General features: G+C 42.7%; 1 protein-coding gene across 1 annotated transcript in view; it reads right to left on the reverse strand.

Annotated features, from left to right (window-relative positions):
* The window catches only part of MYBPC1 (myosin binding protein C1), a 79,919-nt gene that overhangs the window by 34,841 nt on the left and 23,525 nt on the right, over positions 1–21,553 (reverse strand). Inside the window, exons 6-17 of the mRNA XM_045291264.1 lie at positions 21,022–21,170; positions 20,600–20,717; positions 18,988–19,039; positions 16,619–16,675; positions 12,692–12,858; positions 11,176–11,308; positions 9,093–9,217; positions 8,072–8,177; positions 6,374–6,540; positions 3,276–3,438; positions 1,019–1,125; positions 568–701 (exon numbers count right to left, since the gene is read on the reverse strand). Coding sequence (XP_045147199.1) covers positions 568–701; positions 1,019–1,125; positions 3,276–3,438; positions 6,374–6,540; positions 8,072–8,177; positions 9,093–9,217; positions 11,176–11,308; positions 12,692–12,858; positions 16,619–16,675; positions 18,988–19,039; positions 20,600–20,717; positions 21,022–21,170 — 1,478 coding nt within the window. The remainder of the gene's footprint in view (positions 1–567; positions 702–1,018; positions 1,126–3,275; positions 3,439–6,373; positions 6,541–8,071; positions 8,178–9,092; positions 9,218–11,175; positions 11,309–12,691; positions 12,859–16,618; positions 16,676–18,987; positions 19,040–20,599; positions 20,718–21,021; positions 21,171–21,553) is intronic.

Genomic DNA, 21,553 nt, shown 5'->3' on the forward strand with positions numbered 1-21,553 from the left:
CACAGTCTCGGAGAGAGAGAGGGCTTTCTACTCCCCTAGAGAGTCACCGTCTCGGAGAGAGAGGGCTTTCTACTCCCCTAGAGAGTCACAGTCTTGGAGAGAGAGGGCTTTCTACTCCCCTAGAGGGTCACCGTCTCGGGGAGAGAGAGAGAGGGCTTTCTACTCCCCTAGAGAGTCACCGTCTCGGACACCCACAGGGCCAGTTCTTCCCTGCCCTATAGGGTTGCAATACATCTGAATTGACTCGATGAGTGGAATGTGGTTCTATTAATTTATTTAATTATTAACTTCCTGGCTACCCTCTCTTCCACCTTACCCCGATACCCATTAGAAAGAGATAAGGGACCTTACTCATTGCACCTAAGAACATGTCTGACACACAGTAAAAATATGGAAAGTAAATGAATTAAATGTTACTGAAAAGTCATTAGCCTTTATTTCTCAAAGAAAGGACAAAAGTAATATGCCCTTGGACTTTAATTTGCTTTTTCTCTTCATCAGAGAGCATGTGATGCAGTGTGTGTATGTGTGTGCGTGCATGTGCGCATGCACATGGGTGTATCAAACCTTATCTGCTCGGCTCCAAAGGGCTTTAGGAGGTGGTTCTCCAGTGACTGGGATCTCAAGACGAAGCTTGTTTCCTGCGATTACTGTTACTGTATTGTCCGCATCAAGACCATCCAGGATGATCTTAGGAGGGTCTGGAATAGCAAACAGGGTCTTCATTATCAGACAGTCATATTCGTATGAATACCTGGGCTAGTAGCCACTGCTATTTTGTCTGGCTGAAGGAGCAGAAGAGGGACCACGGATGAGCATAGGTCCAAAGTCTTTGGAATGTGTGACCGTGTAAAAGTACTTCATTGTAAGACTTCTAAAGACACTGTCTATGGTTAGTGATGGATGCTAATCAATATATTTTTTCTTTAAATAGCATATGCTTTGAATATAATTCCAAGGTAATAAAAAATGAACATCTAAAATGAGAACTCTGCAATGATTCCTTGGATGTACTCACCGATAACATGAACTTTGGCAGGCAAGGTCACAGAGTAGGCATCAGGTGCAAAGACATAATCACCTTCATCCTCTATGAGACAATTGGCTATCACTAACTTGTGGATTCTAAGAAAATGGGAAAAACATATGTCTTACATTTTGCAAAGACTTCGATTATACATTATGGTCTAATGGGAAGAGATATTTGGCCTTTTTCATACTATTGATTACAGTCTGGAAGAGGGGAAAGGAGGGAATAAGAGTGAGGGAATACAGAAAGGAACGTGGGTGAGGGGAGACGGGAAATGAGAGTGAAGCATTAATTATCCTAGATACTGATCCACATTTTGGATTATATAGAATTGCCACTGCAAAAGCAGCCCAATTATTAGGTCTGCAGGAATCTATTAGTCCTTTCTTCTCAGAGCTTAAAAAAAGAATACATCAATAATGCCACGCTCTGTAATTTCTCAAGACATTACAAAGTATACATAATCTTGACTTTGATTTGACTTGCATTTGAAGAGAAACAGTTTAAAAGCCCTTTTATTGGGGAGCTCTTACAGTTCTTATCACAGTCCATCCATCCATGTGTCAAGCACATTTTACATATGTTGCCATCCTCATTCTCAAAACATTTTCTTTATACTTGATTTCCCTGCCCTCCTTCTCTCCCTCATGAGCCCTTGATAATTTATAAATTATTATTATTTTCATGCCTTTCGCCAACCACTGTCTCCCTTCACCCACTTTTCTGTTTTTCATCCCTCTTGGCGGGGGTAACATGCGGATCATTGTGATCAGTCCCCACTTTATCCTCCCACCTTCCCCTTACCTTCCTGGGATTGCTACTCTCATTATTAGTCCTGAGGGGTTTATCTGCCCTGGATTCCCTGTGTTGCAAGCTCTTATCTGTACCAGTATACATGGAAGAGCAATAGCTTTTAATCTTACTGGGGCTTTGGACCAGTGACGATGTTATGGATCCTCTCTCTGGAGAAACCAGTCAGCCAATTAACCCAGTGTCACCAAGCCAATTCCAACTCATGGCAACCCTCATGCAGGGTTTCAGAGGCTGTGAATCCTTTAGGGAGCAGACAGCGACATCTTTCTCCTGATGAGTAGCTGGTGGGTTTGCACCATCATCAACCTTGTGATTAGACTATAATGCTTACTGGCCAGTGCCACCAGGGCTCCCTTCCTGGAGAAAGGTGTGCATTAATATTCACACAGGATTTCACGTACAGTTTCAGAGGATTTATAGGGTTCTTTTAAGTCAATGCATGGGGCCCATGGGGCCTCGGTTAAGAGCCCAGGCCAGAGATCTAAATTACAGCATATTCTGTTCCAAGGACATCACATTTGGTAGAAAGTCAGTGTAAATGAGGGGAACCTTCAATGAGATGGATTGACACAATAGCCTCAACAATGGGTTCAGGCATATCACAGGTCATGACAATGGCACCTGTTATGGTCCTGATACAACATTAGGTTGCTGTGAGATGGAAGAGACCGGTGGTAACTAACAACTTGCTCTTTTAAAACAATAGAAAACATGGGGGAAGGGAGACAGTGGTCATTGTGAGAGATGAAGATAATAACAATGTACAATCTATCAAGGGGTTATGAGGGTGGGGGAAGGGGGGGAAAGAGGAGCTGATACCAAGGGCTCAATAGAAAGTAAATGTCTGGAAAAGAATGAAGGCAACATATGTACAAATTCACCTGGTGCAAGCGATGTATGGATTGTAACAAGAGTTGTAAGAGTCCCCAATAAAATGATCTTTTAATAATAATAAAAAAGTAGTGAAAATTTCATCTCGCATTTGCTCGTTAACCAAAAATCAAACCAAAGCACAGCCATGTGGATTCCAACTCATAGCACAATAGGATAGGATAGCTCTTTATGGGTTCCAAGCCTGTAAATATTGACAGGAGCAGACAGCCTCATCTATAGCACTGGACAATCAGTTTGATATGTTCCTTAACTAGAATTCAGTATCATTCTTCTAGCCTCATGTTGTTATGGAAGGAAATCAGTCAACAAGTTTTAAATCACAAAGTACTCTCATGTGAGATACAGACACAGCAAGCCTGGCGGAATCCGGTGTCTAATGGAGAAATCACACCTTCTTGTGAGCTGGAAGCAAAAGTCTAGAAGTAGCCCTTCCCTCTTTGGCCACTCTTGAAACATCCTCACCAAACATAATTTTGAGGGTAGAGAGCGGGAAGAGATGGGGCCCAGGCCTAACTTGTGGATCACCTCAACTGCTTACCTTCCTTTGTGAACCACCTTTAGACGTTCACTCTCCTGGACAGGGAGGCCGTTTTTAGTCCACTTTCCTGAGATGTTCTCAGAGATCTCACACTTTAAGCAGATTTCTTTCCCAAGTTTCACAGTCTGATCAGTCAGAGGCGTCAATATCTTCAGAGGTCTCACTGTGGAAATAAGCCGTTGTGGCCGTTAGGTGCCATCTAGTCCTTTCCAGTTCATGGTCACCCGGTGTGTACAGAGTAGAACTGCACTGCACAAGAGGGTCAAAGTTATGACCCATTGGAAGCCGATCGCCAAGCCTTACTTCCAAGGTACCTCTGGGTGGGGTTGGCACACCAACCTCTCAGTTAGTAGTCCAGGGCTTAACCATTTGTGGCACCCAGGGCTCCTACTGAAATAAATAGACTATTACAAAGGCCAATCCCAAACTCCAGCCAGAATGGTGTCATTTCACAGTGGGGCAGGGAAAGTGTTCTGCTAGAATACTTGCTTTGAAAATTCATGTGTCCCAATACCCTTAGTTGATACCTTAGGGAACCATTTGAGGCATTGGATGTTTGTTTATGAGCGCTTTCATTCCTGAGGGAAACTAAGCAAATACTGAGACAGTTAGGAATGCATAAAACCCAAGGCATGTACACACCTCACACAGGTGCTAGCAACCTCAGTTCACAAGTGTGATTTCGGCCACACCCATCCGCATCGGAGGTAACAATTTTCTCATCGGATTCAAGTCATCCTCCTGCCGCCACATCACTATCATCAATGGTAGCCCTGCTGACACCCACTTTCACAAGCCAACTTCAAGGTCAAGTAATGTATCTCTGGCAGTATTTAGTGACTGTTTAAGGAGCCCTAGTAGTGCTATGGGTTAGGTGTTGTGCTGCTAGTTGCAAGGTTCAAACCCAATAGCCACTTTTCAGGAGGAAGAATAGGCTATCTGCTTCTAGGAAAGATTTACAAAGCTCCCAAGCCTACCAAAAATGAGTATGAATCACATTGCCCCTGTGGCGTTTCTGAGACTATAACTTTTTACCACAGGAGAAAGCCTCATCTTTCTCCCTCACAGTGGCTGGTGGTTTCGAACCCCTGACTTTGTGTTTAGTCGCCCAATGTTAATCTATTATGCCACGAGGGTCACTATGAGTGAGAATTGACTCGATAGCAAGAGGCTGGCTTGGCATAGAAGTCAGGATTGACTGTATGGCAGCAGGCTTGCTTTAGTGCAACGATTCCGCATGTTTTCCTCACATTCCTGAATTTCCCCCCTTTTCTTTTTAATTTAATGTGTTGTTGAAACAAAGTTTTGGAGGGTTGTACCTCAGCCCTGTTGTCCTCATACGCCCCGTGGTTTTTATTGCGTGGCTTTGCACACAGTGGTGAAATTCAGGAATGGATACGATACATCGCACCAGCACTGACAAGAATGACTTTAAATGGATGCAAATATTCCGTGTCTGTCAATGGCTGAACATGTTTTTGATATCACACTAAACTAACTTCAGTCCACAAAAGACAACGTGATTTGAGAGTGCTTCTGAATAATTCGGTGATCATATGAATTGTATTTAGGTAAAGAAAACAGTAAGAAATCAGCAGAATTTCTTCTCTGCTTGCTTCACCCTGATATTTTGAAAGTACCATAGGCTGCCAAAAGGGCAAACACATCTGTTTGGGAGGAAGTTCAACCAGCCATGGTCCTTCGAGGCAAGGATGGCGAGGCTTCGTCTCACAAATGTTGGACACGTTGTCAGGAGAGACCAGTCCCTGGAGATCATGCGGGGTAAACTAGAGGCACAGTTAAATAGTGAAAGAGCTCCAACAAGCTGGATTGTAGGGTTCAAGGATAAGAACAGTTGTGGGGGCGGCACAGGACCAGGCAGTGTTCTGTTCTGTTGTTCATAGGATTACCACGAGTCAAAATCGACCCCACAGCACCTAACAATGACAGCATGCATTCCTGATTATCCCAAGGCACGTACTAATGTGCCATAGCCAAACGGACAGACTGACATTGAGAACTGATTACTGCTGGAGACATTTGGAGAGGGACATTCAAGCCCTCACGTTTCTGAAGCCCCTAAACAGAGAAGCTCTTAAGAAGTTCTTTTAGACCGAAGCACCTTTGGTTTGAGTGCTTTCTTCTCAATCGAAACGTAATTGTAGAGTGTTGAATGTTTGTCTAACATATGAGTAATAAGTTTGCTTATGGATTCAGCCGGCAGTATCAGGATTTGACGTCATTCCAAGTATTCAATATTTATTCATATGGTGTTGGGATAAAATCTTCCATAATCATCTGGGTAACTTTTCTAGCAGGAGATTTACAAAAACACTTCCCAACGTTGGTGCCTGAGATAGTTAAAGTTTATTGTGCCAACCTGGCCAATAAACACATGTGGGGTTAATTGAAGGGCGGAGAGAAACAATGGCTCAGTGAGCCTCAACTTTCTAGTTCTTGGGTCTCTTGCTTTGTTATGGTTGGACCAGGGTGCAGCTGCCTTACCTAGTTCCCTGCTTCAGCTGGCAAGGCTCACTTCCTGCGAGACATCCCTAAGGAGAAGCCACATGGAACTACCCCAATGCAGCCCTGGGTGCTGGAGCAGCTGTGTGGAGACCTCTGCCAGCGCTGAGATGCTTACACGTTCACTGACTCGCCTTTCATCATGCAGTCGGCGTCATTGTATGTGTTTTTTAAGATGGAGGAGGACTTTGTGGATTGGTATCAGACATATGGGCTAATGTTGGACTTGTGGACTTGGGCAGCACTGGGTTGGGATGTTTTCTTGATGCGCACTTACCCTTTATATAAAACTCTCTCTTATACATATGGGTTTCTGTGGATTTGTTCCTCTAAAGTACCCAGACTTACCCAGTGCCCTTCTATGAAACTGCTGCGTTCCTTTCTTAGAGAACCCGATTGATCTGACATAGCAAACCAGCTAAAGGGGAATCTCATTTCACATCTTAAACTCACCACAAGTGGGAATCAAATGGATGGAAGCTTGCCTAAAACAGAATTAACAAACACTCCCAGAAGTAACAAGCACTCCAATTCTTGGCAAGCGCCACTTGAAGATATGCGGACGTCTTACGTACAGTCAACACTGAGTTTAGCAGATGACTGTCCTCCCGTTGTCATTACTGAGTATTCAGCTGTGTCGGCCTTTGTTGCTCCTTCTATGATCAAAATGTGCTTTTTGCCTTCAACTTTCACACGATACCTTGATTTGGGACCGAGGTAGATCTCTTCACCATTCTTAAACCTGGGTTAAACATGGAGTATAATCAAATGAAGTATAATCAATCAAATCTGATGAAAGAGCCATCAGATGTTTAGAACAGGCAAGCCCACGGAAATGGAAGTTTATTAGTTGCTTCTGGGGGCTGGAGGGAGGGACTTGGGGAAGTCTTGTTGAAGGGGTGCTAAGACGGGGGGTGGGGGGGAAGAGGTTTTATAACTCAACCATGCTGATGGCTGCACAGCATGGTGAATGCAATCCCTGTCATTAAATTGTAGCCTTAAAAAGGATCAAAATGGACGTTTTGGAGAAACATGCAAGTATATTCACAATTTTAAAAACTTAGAAAGATCATTCAGGAGACAGGCCTTCTTAATTGTTGTATTCCAGTGGCTCACAGAGTATGAGGCAAATTCCAGACACTCAAGAATTATTTGTTGAATTAAACAATCTATGGATGAGCCAACTCTCTATAAACGGTATTTTAACAAGTATGACCTTGTTACCGGAAACATTGTATTTAGAGAGGGCAAGTCACTTTTCTCTCGGAATCAGTCAGATGAAGCTGCCAAGAGTGGTCCTAAGCCACATGTTGGGCTCTTGGTCAGCAAGAGTAAGAAGGGCACCATTTCACACACTTTAAGGATAGTGACCCTTCCATGCCAGAATGGATAATCTAGTCTGTACAAAATGCTGTAGATTCCTATGGTTCCATTGATGATATAATTACTTTGTTGAAATGTTTCCCAACAAAGCAGTTTCATTTGAAGATTCTGATGGAATTTTGAGAAGACTCACAAAGAACCTGAGAAAATTCCCTCATATCCCCCACAAAAATCACATATATTGATATATCAAGAGAGAGAGAGAGAAGCCCATGAGAGTGGAGCTCAACAGAACTGCCTTGTTTTTCTGAATCTTGCAAGGTTTCTGTCTTTGACAGCGTGCAGTCTCAGCACTTTTCTTCCTATTGCTTGTTTTGATGGAAAAGATGGGAGTTTTCCTTCTCTGACAGGTTTCAACCTTAAACAGGTTTTACTGTATGCATATGCTTTTATTTTTAAGGGCCATCTGTGATTTTAAAGCTATAGTATTTCATTGAGGTCCTGCAACATTAAAGTGACTGGGAATTAAATGGGTGGAAAGCCTCATCTTTCTCCCTCACAGCAACTAATGGGTTGGAACCACTGACCTTATGGTTAGCAACTGATGTGTAACTCACTAGGCCACCAGAACTCTTTGAGAAGGACAGAGAGGTCAAAAGCACCCAAGGGCTTCAGCATCAAACAGACTTGGTTAGGCTTGAGTCATGACTTCGCTATATCTGCCTATTTTCCTATAACCTCCCCCATTTCTGGACCTTGTATTGGCATCACAGGATAAAAAAAGTAGTAACAAATCTGGTATCTTGGTATAGGTTTTATTATCATCTCCATGAAATACAATGAGATTGACATTCTTTTAAAAGTCATTTGAATCTCCTGTTCTATAAACTCAGAAAATAACCCCCCTTTTTTCATATACAAACTGGACACACTCCAGGATAGTTACTTACCATTTTACATTGGCATCGTCTTCAGACACCTCACATTCTAATTCCACTCTCTCCCCACAGTAAGTACTGGTGTTTTCCAGTTGTTTTGTCACCATAATTGGAGGCTCTAGTGAGAAGAAAAAAAGGGGAGGAAATCAGAATCATTGAATATTAAAGACCTGCTTCCTGCGTCCTGCTTTGTTCACCGGCACTAGGAAAGGATCATCTATCACAGAGCCTTGGTTTCCACAATAGTTAGTGGATTCTATGGTTTCCAAGGTAGAAGAGGGTAAATGGTTTTTTTTAAAGCCTGTGGTTGGCAAAATAAATAGCTGGCAAGTTAGGGGAAATGCTTCTAATTTACCAAGAGTAAGTAAACAATCATTGCAGAGATCAGACAAAAACAAATGTACCAAATACCTTTCTTCTGGCAAAGATACTAAGGGGTAGACATGCCTGATGACAGAGAACCTCTAATACAAGACTCTCTGAGTCTTATTCTACAGGAATAACAAGGACCTAGAATTGTCTCTGAGTAGAGGACCCCATTATCAGAAAAGTACAGGACACATGACTTAACTGAACCCTACGGCTCTTTCCAGCGTCTTTACCAGTGATGGGCTTCAGGATTCTCGATGCCAATCAAAGACGATGCCCTTTTACTACGGAAGCTTCCCGGGAAGCTCTGTGGTCAGCTGAGGGAGTGATAGGAGAGCACTCACTGAGCTGGCAGGTTTGAGAAGCTATCATTTCTCTTGCAAAATAGTGCTTGGCTAGTGTCAGAACCATTTTACCCTGCAGGCTTTTTCTCCCCTCGGTTTTGTCTAGTCTGTAACAAACTTGACTATTTAACCCCATAGTGTCTGCCAGTGTCAAGGATCTTCCCAAAAGAGGCAATCTAAGGCCCAACCGAAACCATTTCTAGAGGCAGAATTCCCTCTGCTCTGGAGCCAGAGCGGTCACCCGCTCGCTCTTGTTTTGATCGCTACCCCTGGAAGGGCAGTCCAATCTCAACTGTGGCAATGAGAGAACTGCACTTTACCTCTGACGAAGAGCTCAGTGGAGCATTTCTCATCGCCGGCGGTCACGTAATATTCCGAATCGTCTGTCAGTGCACAGTTATTGATAAACATGATGCGTTGGTTTCCTTTGTGCTCAAAAATGTATCTAGTTTAAACAGGAGAAAAAGAGACAGTCCATGAACTGGATTTCAACACACCCTCCCCTTTTTTTTTCTGGCCTGCAAATTAGGCTTTAAAAAAGTCCTGCTTGAAAGTCAGACAGAACATTTTAATACACCAATGAGGTGGCATACCTGAGAAGTCAAATGAACACAAAAATAAAATGTCATCATTATAATAATATAAGGAAACATAGTCACATCGATTATTTAATTTTTGTGACAGTTTCATATGAGGTTTTCACTTCGAATATAAGTCGATGTTCATGTTTTTGCTGCTTAATTGTTCATTGCCCAATCCAGGGATGCAACAGATGGTGTTGAGTGGACAAATTATGATATAACTTAGGCAACCGTCTGACCATAATCACTAACATAGTTCTATAAAGCATGATGCACTCTGCAATGAGAAGGACTACCATCACACCACGGCTATCGTCTATGTGTGTTTTTTTTTAAAGGACTTGAGCATTTAGAAAGAGAAAACTAGAAGCAAGAAGATTCCAAAATTCCATGATCATAACTTGGATTACAGATGAGCACACTAGGACATTTTAACGGACTAGAAGGCTAAGGGAGGACCGGGGAGTGGGAATTAGCTTTGGGGAAAGGAGGCTTCAGGAGCAAAGCATTAAATATCATTTTTAAGGAAATAGGTAACCAATCAGAATTACATTTTGGTCAACTCAGATGGTCTTCCAGAGCTGTTCATGAGGTATGAACATTATCATCACAAAGCCGCCCTGTAGGATCGGCCATATTAAGTAATTGGAAGCCATCTGATTATATTCCAGAAGGGGTGGATTTCCAGGATTAAAGTCTTTGAATAATGTGCATGTGGCTCCTGTTAATTTGAAACAAAACAAAACATTGGAGTTGAAAATCTCTCAGGCTGGGAAGGATCTCTTGCAAAGCAGTTTCATAACAGACTAGAGATTCCATCAGACAGGGGGATTATTTGGTCTCTCTCCTTGGGGAGCTGCGCCAGGCATTATGAAGCACAAGCTTAGACTCAGGTTCTAGTAGATCTCAACAATAAATGGGTCTATTAAATGGACTATTGTGAAACACTCACGATAAGGCCTTAACTGAGTATAAAAAGGTGCTCAGCCATTATTGTACATAGATGCCGTTCTGGAAAAACAAAAGCCAAGAATAAAAAGGTGTGATTTTCAGCTGATATATCAAATCTGTTTTTCAAAACGTTTAGTTTTAAGAGTGGGGAGACGTTTGGCCATGCTCTGAAATCACCACACGCAGTCTCTCCCTCTCACTGCCGCCGAGTCTATTCCAGTTCCTAGTAGGACGGCCCCCGTGGGTTTCTGAGTCTGTAACTCTTTACAGGAGTAGACAGCCTCCTCTTCCTCCTGTGTGGTTTTGAACTGCTGACCTTGTGGGTAGCAGCCCAATGTGCCACCACGGCTCCCACACACCCTAACAAAAAACAACACAAACTCACTGCCATCGAGTCAAAGACAGCTCACGGTGACCCTACAGGACGGGGTAGAATGGCCTGTGTGGGTTTCTGAGACTGTAACTCTTGACGGGAGAAGACGCCTCCTCTTTGTCCCCAGGACTGACTGCCCACCTTATGGTGAGCAGCCCACCACATAACCGCTCAGAGCGGCACACTGCCACAGACAGGCATCACCTGGAATACATAGTCTGTGTAGCACGAAAACATCAAATCAGCTTTCCTTTACCTCGCGCTATCATTTGGGAGATTCCAGAATATGAAGGCCTTCAAGATGTTCATGGGGGAAATTCCGTGATCCTTCATTCCATTTATCCACGAACTTTTTGAAGCCCCTTGTACATGGAAAGTGACTTCAGTTTTCACCCTCCCACTGTATGAATGTTCACCCTACAGCTCTACCTCTAACCTGTCCCTTTCTTAAAGGAAATGAAGTCGAACGACTGGTGTATGATTCTAAAGTCCACTTACTTTGTACTGGGTCGAATCTCTTGACCGTTTTTAAACCACTTCACCTCCAACTTCGGATCTGCCAGCTCCACCACAAACCTTACTTTCCCTCCTTTATCCACCTGATACGCAGGATCGAGGATTTTGGAAAAAGCTGGGAGAAACAACATCGACATTTGTATGTATGTGCACATATCGGATGAGTTGAAAATATCCTTCCACTCACCTGCCCTGCTAACCCCCCGCTTCTGCCTGACAGCCTTTCTATGCGTGACAACGTAAAAATAAATGGGGGAGGGGGAGGGGAAGAAACTCAAAGAATTTGGTGGGGGAGAAAGAGAGTGAGGGAGAATCTTCCACATTATCCTTTAGAGTTTAGAATTTTATTTATATATAAATAAATAAAGGGCTTAAAAAAGAAACCCAGAGAAGGCGCATACCATTGGAAGAAATGTCTGAAAAAAAATGAATGAAAAGGCTTTAAAAATGATTGCCCTGTTTTTCCAGCCACTTCCGGAAGCCCCCTTGAACAGGCAGGGGCTAGTTGTGCGGCGCTTCAGCAGACAGTCTTTTCACAAATCGAACTTTCTGTGGCACCCCGGCCTTTAGCTTGTCTACAGGTGCCATTATTCCAACAGCATGTGTACACTTTGTATGTGGGTCCTACTTTGGTAATTCTCACAGTATTTCAAAGTCTCCCCCCCCTCCCCTATAATATTCTACCAAAACTGCCAACGCACTACCATCATGTGATCCCAAGTCTTTTGATTGCAATTCAGTAATCCAACAGGATAGCGTAGAATTGTGCCCCAACCCCCACCCCCAGGCTTCCAAGGCTATAAAATCAATCTCTAAGGTAAGGTGACCAGACCTCCCGCTTTTGGCGGGACAGTCCCGATTTTTAACAATTTTTTCCCCACGTCCTGCAGCGTTTTTAAAAAGTCCCGAGTTTTGGAAAGAATGCACGATAAGCTAGGGTATACGGTTTTCGGCTGCCATGTGGCTATTTTGCCAGGATATGAGTTTTATCAATGGTGTCCCGCTTTACCAATGCTAAAATCTGGTCACCTTATAGTAACCCCAAATGCCACCCAGAGTCCCTAATCGTCTTGCCAGAGTCCTCAAACTTTTTAATGAGTGGGCCAGTTCACTGTCCCTCAGACCCCTCAGGGCCGGACTATAGTTAAAAAAAAAAAGAAACAAAACAACTATTAACAAATACCTATGCACACGGCACATATCTTATTTTGAAGTAAAAAAATCAGATGGGGCAAAAACAGCCGGAGGGCTGGATAAATGTCCTCAGCGGGCCGCACGTGGCCCTCGGGCCATAGTTTGAGAACGCCTGGCCGGTGTAACTTTCAGGAGCACTGGGAAACAAACAAAATATGGCGTGGCTTGCTTTGTTGAGACATTTGTTTCTGAAATGAAACCTGTGGTCTGCCACCTTCCAACAGTCAAGGGAGCTCCTGCGCTTCCAAGCAGCCCCAGACCAGGCCCCCCAGAGCTGGAGCATGGGCGGGGCGGTCGCGCTCACCTGCGCTCTTCTTCTCCACCCTGCGCATGCGCTTGAGCCGCTTGAGCATGCCGCGCAGGTCGGTGATGCCGTACTGGAAGGCGATCTTCTCGTACTCATTGGGATTCGCGTTCTTCAGCAGTTCCCACACGTCTATTTCGGGTTCTTCTTCCTGCTGCTTCACCTCCCTAACCGGGGACGAAGCATTGCCAGGTTTAGTAGCAGCATTGGCCTTGAAAAGAGGGACAGGGGGGCACGGTCCCAATTTTTCAGTTCAGGATTGAAAGCTTTGCTTCAAGGCCTGAGTACCTAAGAGCGAAGTGAAGTCCAGCTTTGCCCAAGGCTTGGGGAAACTTCCAAATGTAAAAAAGATCAAGTTATTTGCCTTTTTAGTAACACTTGTGTTTTTCCTAGTTCAAAATCATTTGGGGGTGAGGAGGTAATCAGGCATTTTCCTGAAAATACCCACTTCTACTTATTTTCAACTTGAAGTCTGATTAGAAGGTGGGATTTTGAGCATGCTAGCAGTTTATTTATAATATGGTTATTGAGTTCATTTGGAAAAGTGGATGAAGAACTTAAGGGCTTACATGGTTAAAAAGGTCTATGGGAGAAAAGGATCTCTTTCCTACCTTCCTTGATATGCACTGTATATTTGGGAATTTTACAAATCCAGCCTTTCAACCTATGGATTTTGAAAATAGCATTTTCCTACCATTGTGGTAACTAGGAACTATTTGTGCTGCTTACTAAAAAATAAATAAATAAATAAATAAATGAATAAACATTAGAAATCACCATGGTTTCATTCAGATGATATTTGTGGAGACAATTTTAAAAAAAGAATTGTTATTTTCTAAATTGTCAGGGGAGAAGGGGAATGAAACCATTAATTCTAGCCTATTTTGTATTAGAGAATGGCCTGGAATGTTTTTGGAAGCAGGTTGAAGTTAAATCATAAATAAACTAAAGTGACACTATGTAGTTATATGTCAATAAAACTCTTAAAACAGAAGTAAGGTAATATGAAACTGTAAAGCATATGGCTTAGGAGTCTACAAACAAAAGAGAAAAGTAACATTAGTGTACTCAGCAATGGGTATAAGGATGAAAATGATGGTTCCTGATTTGGACCCCCAACCGGAGAGGATACGGAACTTGAAGAATTAAACTTCATGTGTCTGCCCTTATTCTGAAGCTACAAATGAAACCCAAATGCAGGAATAAATAATTCCCAGTAAAAAGTTTTAGTGTAAACACATAAGATATCATTTAAATTGATCTCCTTCGCTGGCTAGATGTTCTTGCTGTTACTTACTTAGTTGGATATGTTTCTCGGGTTACTCTGGATGTTCGACAGGGAACTACTTACTGTGAGCATTGCTGGTATAGTTACGATTCTTCAGGAAAACTGAGCAAACCATCTGACCTACATTGATGTGAAAATAGTCACGTGATCCAGCTAGGTGGTGTATCATCTCAAAGACACATTCCTTCCACCTGTTTCAGAGTTTCTTTATGGCCACATGCACTTTGAAACGGAAATACTGGATTGTAATCCAGGGTAAACGACAGGGCAGGAAGAGCATATAAATTCTTAATATGGAGTTGGTGTTGGCGACAGTGACTTCTAAAGATTGAATTTCTATTTGACATTGTCATGTAAATTGAGGCTCTGTGCCCAATTCTGGAGAACACTGGGACAAATCTGGACAATGAGAGGCTGTGAGAAGTCATTGGCCCATTTGGAACCTGGGAAAGGCCTAGGGAACACAGGCAAGAAAACGTTCCTCTTAAAAACTCCAGCCGCAGGCATTGTCTCCATCTCACGGAAATGATCATTGCACCCTCTAGACTTCTAATGGAGAGATTGGAAAGCATAAGTTGTCCTGACATTGGAATTTGAGGGTGAGGTCAAATCTCTGACCTGTAGCATGTGTTTAAATCATCCGGAATATATCTTTCCTTACCACGGTGGCTTCACATGAACCCTGTCTGCATTGCTATGCTAAGCCATTAAATAAAAAAACAAGCTTACTGCCATGGAGTCAGTTCCGACTCATAGAACAGGATGGAACTAACTGCTGCTGTGAGTTTCTGAGTCTATAACTCTCTACAAGTGTAAAAAGCCCTGTCTTTCTTCCATGGAGTGACTGGTGGCTTTGAACTGTTGACCTCGTGGTTAACAGTCCAACATGTAACCACTACGCCAATGGGGCTCCATGCTAAGCAACAGTGAGGAGAAAAATCCAGTTGCAGTAAAGGCACCCCCAGTTCCTTTCCAATCACTGGGGTAGACCTATATAATGCCAACAGTACTTTCATTTACATAAAAATTTCTGTAACTTCATGATCCCGTTGAAGTACAAAGGTGTTACAGAAATTTTATGTAGAATAAAACTTTCAAATATTTATATAGGTCAAATTTTCAAACAAGGTCCTGCCCAAAAGATTTACTCTGGTTTCACAGATGGTTGTTTGAAACAAGCTGGCTTTGTTGAGGGTAGGAAGATCTTTTGGTGTATCCAATGTTGGTCAGAATGATGCTTATTCTGACGGGGATTTGGTCACACGATTCTAACCCTCAAACTCACCGCCATCAAGTTGAGTGCGACTCACATATAGGACAGAGTAGAACTGTCTCAGGATTTCTGATACTTTTAACTCTTTATGGGAGCAGCAAGCCTCCTCTTTCTCCCATGGAGGGACTGGTGGTTTTGAACTGCTAACCTTGTGGTTGGCAGGCCAATTTGTAACCCACCAGGCCACCAGGGATCCTTCACACACTCTTGGAGGAGGTAGAAATGGTGACCTCAGATCATTACGACACTGGAAACACATGCAATCTGCAAATTGGTAGGAAAACAATGATTTCTAAAAGTTGTGCCAGTGGATTAGTCTATTAAATAAACACAGTCATATATTAACAACACCTTAAATATGAATCAGAATCATAGTTGGGGATGTGAAGAAAATGAAAACTGGGGTCACGCTAGGCTGCTACCCATTTTTAAAAAGTGATTTATTTATTTTTCGTTGTTTTAATCATATAGATTTCTTACACTATGAAAATTACCAAATTACTGGTAGGCCTAGTCTGCTTTTTATTTCCGTTTCCTTCTTAGTCAGACCATGACAATCATCTATTCTCACTTAAAAAAAAAGTGTGTGTGTGTGTGTGTGTGAGAGAGAGAGAGAGAGAGATCTGACAATATACACTCTTTCAGGGAAAATCTAACATTTCTAATGATGGAAGTGGAGGTGAATATTTATTTGATTCCTACTATATGGTCCATACAGAATTAATTTTATTTTCACAATAACTCTCTAGTTTTTATTCACCCTTTCTACAGATGTGCAAACTAAGTCTCAGAGAGGACAATACTTCATTATTTAGTGGCGCATACAATATTGGTGTATTTTTAAATCAATGGTGCCTTAGGTTTGATGAAACACTATAAATAGAAATAATATATTAGAGCCATTCTCCCTTATAAATGCCATATATCTATGTCTATATCTTATATACCTGCAGATACTTTTAGCAAAGCTCTGCTATTGATTTTTTAGTAAAATAAACATATCAAAAGCAGGAGAATACCGCCTGTATTCAGTTCTAAGAAGGAAACATGTATAAAGCTTTAGAGCTTTCTGTGTGTATGTATTGTCCCAGTTCTCGAATCTTCTCCATCCCCAGCTAAGAAGACATGTGAACACTTGCAGACATTGGAAATGGAAGCTGAAAAGCACCGGCGAACATTCTAAATGCAGATTAGTAGGCAGTTGCTTGCTCTCTTCCTTAGTTGACTCTGTTATATTCTATAAGCAAGACACATTTTCAGGTGGGAAAAATTCCTTGGAAGACGTCCACTTTAAACTTGACTTCTCTGTGTGGGCATCTAAGAGGTTTCCAGGCCACAGCGCCTCAGTCCATCACTTGATTCTCACCTATGTTTCAGGAGACCACTAAAGTCAAGTTCCCCTGCATCCTCTTGACCTTCACCACTGTCATTAACAAAAGAAAAGCAAATTGGGGTTTAATGCTGAGACACATACACAACCATTTCCCCCAAACACTACAGGTAACAAATATGCAATTTTGTACCAGCACGTAAGCCATGGAACAAAATCAACACAAACAGTTTCTTTCCACACAAGTGACATCTGAAGTTTTTTGGCATATGTACTTGTGGAAAAGTTGACCAAGGGGGCCTTGTGTTAGTCGACGATTTTGGAGGACACAATGTATATAGATTGTGTATAGAAAACTGCTTGGATTTGTGTTCAAACCGAGCAACACAAATGCACTTATGCCAAGCAACACAAAGTACTTTGTTTTTGCAAGTTGGGGGCTCTGGGGACATACCTCTGTAAAAATCAAAGGACTTTTGCTGATCTCTGTAATTCAGGTGAGACAGAGATTGGCTTGGTTCTGCCTTACAGGACAAAGCGTACCATTGTCAAATATATAAGTGCAAAGCCTTATATTCCAAAGGTAACCTCTTTGTGTCCGGCAGTTGATGAATCAGAGCTGTGATGCCAACATAACATAAAGTGGCGCTGGCACCGAGCTTTGTAAGAGATGCATTCCTTTCTGTTTTAAAGGTACAAATCCTTCTGATCTTTTCATGAAACCTTTTTGTTTTTTTTAGTTTGTTTTAGGACTATTCATGAATCCTTTATTGGCCATTTTCCAAAGGGGTTTTCTATGGAGAAATGCATCTTAAAATAGGCATGCAGCCACCTTCGGGATTTCATGGAAACTTTCAACAGAAGCTATAGAGCTGACATTTAGATGACACTGCGTATTTACTTACATGTTTAATTTTTTTGAATGAAGATTTTGTTTCCTGCTCTTTATAAATGTTAGTATGGTTTCTAAGAAAAGAGTCCGTGGGTTTAAAAACAGTGTGCATGACACATACGTTATCAGGCTGGAACTTAAATCAGGCTTTCAAAATGTCATTACTAGCAGGTATTGGGAGAAGACCCATCTCTCCTAAAACAGACTTGCATGTGGAGGGAACGCAGCCTTAGCGTCAGGTGTTTGCTGAGTGTGGAGTGAAAGAAAGGTGGAAGGAAAGAAATGGGATTTACTCATTTTAAAAACCAATGGGCTGGCCAGTTAGTATTAGATAACTTTCTTTTTTAAATCATTAAGATTTTGAGATATTCACAATTTCTAGAGGGAAATGAACCTTGTGTCAACAGACCAAAGCAAATGTTTTCATTTGATTTTCTCTCTTTAACAAAACCTGATATGGAATCAATCTTCAGAAGAACAGGAACATTAAATAATTCATAATATGGAAGACTGAAATATGGGAAAATATGGTAGTAAGATAATGAAAAATCAGGGGTATTTACATTTCTTTCAAACCGGTTATTTTCCCCCCCATTTTTATTCTTTGACCCTTGTTGTTCGGCCTTAGCAGGTGTAGGATAAACCCAGTAGACATCTATATCCTGCCTTTCTACCGTGTTCCTTGTTTCTACTCAGTGGTCTTTCCTGTAGAATTGGCCACTGTTTGGGGGGGAGCTTATGTCCATAAGAAGCCAGGTGATACAGATAGGAACTGGAAACACAGGGAATCCAGGACAGATGATCCCTTCAGGACTAGTGGTGAGAGTGGTGATAATGGGAGGGTGGAGGGAGGGTGGGTGGAAAGGGGGAACCAATTACAAGGATCTACATATAACCACCTCCCTGGGGGGCAGACAACAGAAAAGTGGGTGAAGGGAGTTGTCGGACAGTGTAAAACATGACAAAATAATAATAATTTATAAATTATCAAGGGTTCATGAGGGAGGGGGAAAAATGAGGAACTGATGCCAAGGACTTAAGTGGAGAGCAAATGTTTTGAGAATGACGAGGGCAACGAATGTACAAATATGCTTTACACAATTGATGTATGTATGGATTGTGATAAGAATTGTATGATCCCCCAATAACATGATTTTTTTTAAAAAGAAGAAGAAGCTAGTTGATTGTTGTTTTTCTGGCTACAAGATGTAATAACTCCTTAAGTGATTTCTCCATGCAGAGCAACATGAATAAAGATTTTCTGACTTAACTGATGTCATACAAAGTGTGTCCCTTGATATAGTTTTGCCATTAGATCAAAAATAATGCAATTAGAGAACAAGCTGCATAAGAATAGACTCACGTTACATCTTTATTTTTCAAAAATGATCACTGTGTTGTTGATTGGCATGAGATACACGGGCACATGGTTTTGTTTGACGATAGGGAAAATGATTGCGATTTGGAGTGTGGAGGAAGGGGAAGCTACCTAGATGCCCCCTTTTGAAGTTACCTTCTCTTGAAAGCAGATCTGATGTCAATGTTTGGAGTTGTCCCAGTGGATTCTTGGAAAGGAAAGAAAACAAATAGCCATTAAGAAGGCAGCTTTAGGTTTAGCTCGTGGGCTGTGGGGCTCTCTCAGATGAAGAGGGGAGGGGTGGCTTGCCTCTGTGGCTGGGCTGCTGCAGCATGGGAACGCCCCGCCTCACACAGAATCCGTGAATGAGAGGTTATCCAGTCTACCTGCACCCACCAGAACTGCCCGGGGAACTTCAACAAATATCCTGCTGCCTTATTCTCCCTGTTGGGGATTTTGATTCTCACAGACATCATTTGGATGGGCACCCAGGAATCAGTATTTTTAGAAGTCCTCCCGGTGATATTTAGAGAAGCCCGGTCAAGTTAAAGAACAGCTGCTCAAGGTCAGATTCCCACTGAATGGAGAAATCTTAACAGTACCTTGTCCTTGACCCATGATCGTCAAACCTTTGCTTGACATCTCCAGGAAGGGGTGAAGGCAGGGGAGGAAGCGGGCAGGAATCTCTAACCTTCCCAATCATCCACATAGCCTTAGCGAAAGAGCTCTTCCTATTGCTAAGACAAAATGTGCCTTCTCATCATCCCCCCCTTTTGATTCTCATGCCCCCTAAACTTCTAGAAAAATGGGGAAGTCCTTTCCCCTCTACTGTGTGACCGCTTTTCTGCTACTTGTCAGGGTCCCCGTGTGCCTGGCTGTGGCTCCAGCTCAATAAGACATGCTTTCTGGCCTCTGCCTCCTCCCATTCCCTGGACTCAGAAGCAACTCAGGCTGAGGTATGATTCCCAGGACCAAAAGCCATCACCCCAAATGTGGAACAAGTGGCATGTTGCAGTGAGGGGTATCATTTCCTCTATCTAGAAATAACACCACTTGTTCTAGCTCAGTGTAAGATTACAATAGCTTCGTCTTTGCAGCTGTACTGCACTTTGAATATTGTGATTGAGGCGAAGGGTTACAGCTGCTCACCAGTCTTACATCCCACAAGTCAGACGCATTCTGTTTCAACTCATCCATTGCAAACGCTTCCCTGTACCATCCTGGATTCATCATTACTGCCCAGTCAACACTCCCTTTGTATTCTTATGCATTTCAAATGAAATGCACGGCACTCTGTTTATCCCTATTGAATGTCCTCTGGGAAGCATATAGGTCGAATGGATGGAGCACTTCCACTCCCGACATTAGTCCTGAGAGGAATTCTCCCTGCCCCCTGGGTCTCCTGGCGTCCTTATCCCACATCACCTTATCCTCAGTCTGAGTGAAATATGAGGGCCCAATGCAACAGGTACTCAGTCCGTGGTCACAACAACCTCAAAAAATGACATTCCTTCATTGGGAGATTGAAGATAGCATTGACCAGAAGTACTTATCAATTCATTCCCTCAGCTCCATTTTGACATTATCCCATGACAAATTCATTCAACTGGCTTGTTGATACCGCCACAATCAAAAACACACAATTTTTAAAGGATCCTCTTGACCCCCCGCCCCAAATATAATTTCATGGTTTAAGATTACCTTCTTCTCCATCCTCTCAGAACTCCTAAAAAAATTATATTACAAGAGGCAAAGCGAGTGTTCTTACCGTGCACTTCAAGATCGAATGTACAGCTGTCAAACTTGTCCTTGTAGGTGACCTCGCATCTGTAGTTCCCTGCATAGTTCTCTTTGGCCTTAATGATCTGCATCTCAAACGTGTACACCTGCAATGAAATGCACACGCGCACGTTTCGCATCCACCTTGTACACGGAAAGATGTCACCTTGTTGCAACAATGATTCCTTTCACATTCCTCAGCTCTGGCTTCCAGATGCGAGTGTTTAGACAGGGCAGGGCATCTAACTCAGTAGAGGAGATAGAGCCCCCGGGCACAGCAGAGTGTAGAGATTAGGAAAGATTGTCTGGGGCTGAATCTCTCAAAGGTGAACCTGAAACTGACCTACCTTCATGCCCATACAGAGAGAAAGAGCAAGCTCAGCCCCAGGGTTTGGGAGTTCAGGGCCATACCCGATTATGCCTTTCAAAGGTTTCCTTCAGCTGCAGGTGTTTGCCAGCTTTGCTGGCCAGGTCCATCCATTTCCCCTTGAACCATTTCACAGTGGGCTTTCGAAGAAGATCCTCAGCCTTCACTTTGGCAATGAAGGTAATATTCTCTCCTAGAAAAAGCACACAGGATGCAGACCGGTTTCACATTTGCCGTTGGTTGTGCTCTCACCTGGACAGACGTTGTGCAGGGTGGCGCTGCCTGGACTATGATGTGCTTGGTGTCCCCCTGTTGTGCAGTGAAGCGATCCTGATTTTTAAAACGATGAAAGCATGCTAGAGGCTCTTAGGATCACCTGATCTGTTCTGCTTGTGAGGTTTAGGGAGCAGAAAAAGAGCAAGGGAGAGATCAACGGACATCATTTTTAGGCTTGGATTAAAACACAGGTATTTTATATCTAAGAAACCATGGTGGCACAATGGTCAGAGTGTTCGGCTGCTCATCAGAAGGCTGGTGGTTTGAATCCACCAGTCACTTCTTGGGTGCACAATGTGG

This window comes from Echinops telfairi, unplaced genomic scaffold (assembly GCF_000313985.2).
Source record: "Echinops telfairi isolate 266 unplaced genomic scaffold, ASM31398v2 ScPeMD7_2;HRSCAF=8, whole genome shotgun sequence".
NCBI classification, from domain to species: Eukaryota; Metazoa; Chordata; class Mammalia; order Afrosoricida; family Tenrecidae; genus Echinops; species Echinops telfairi.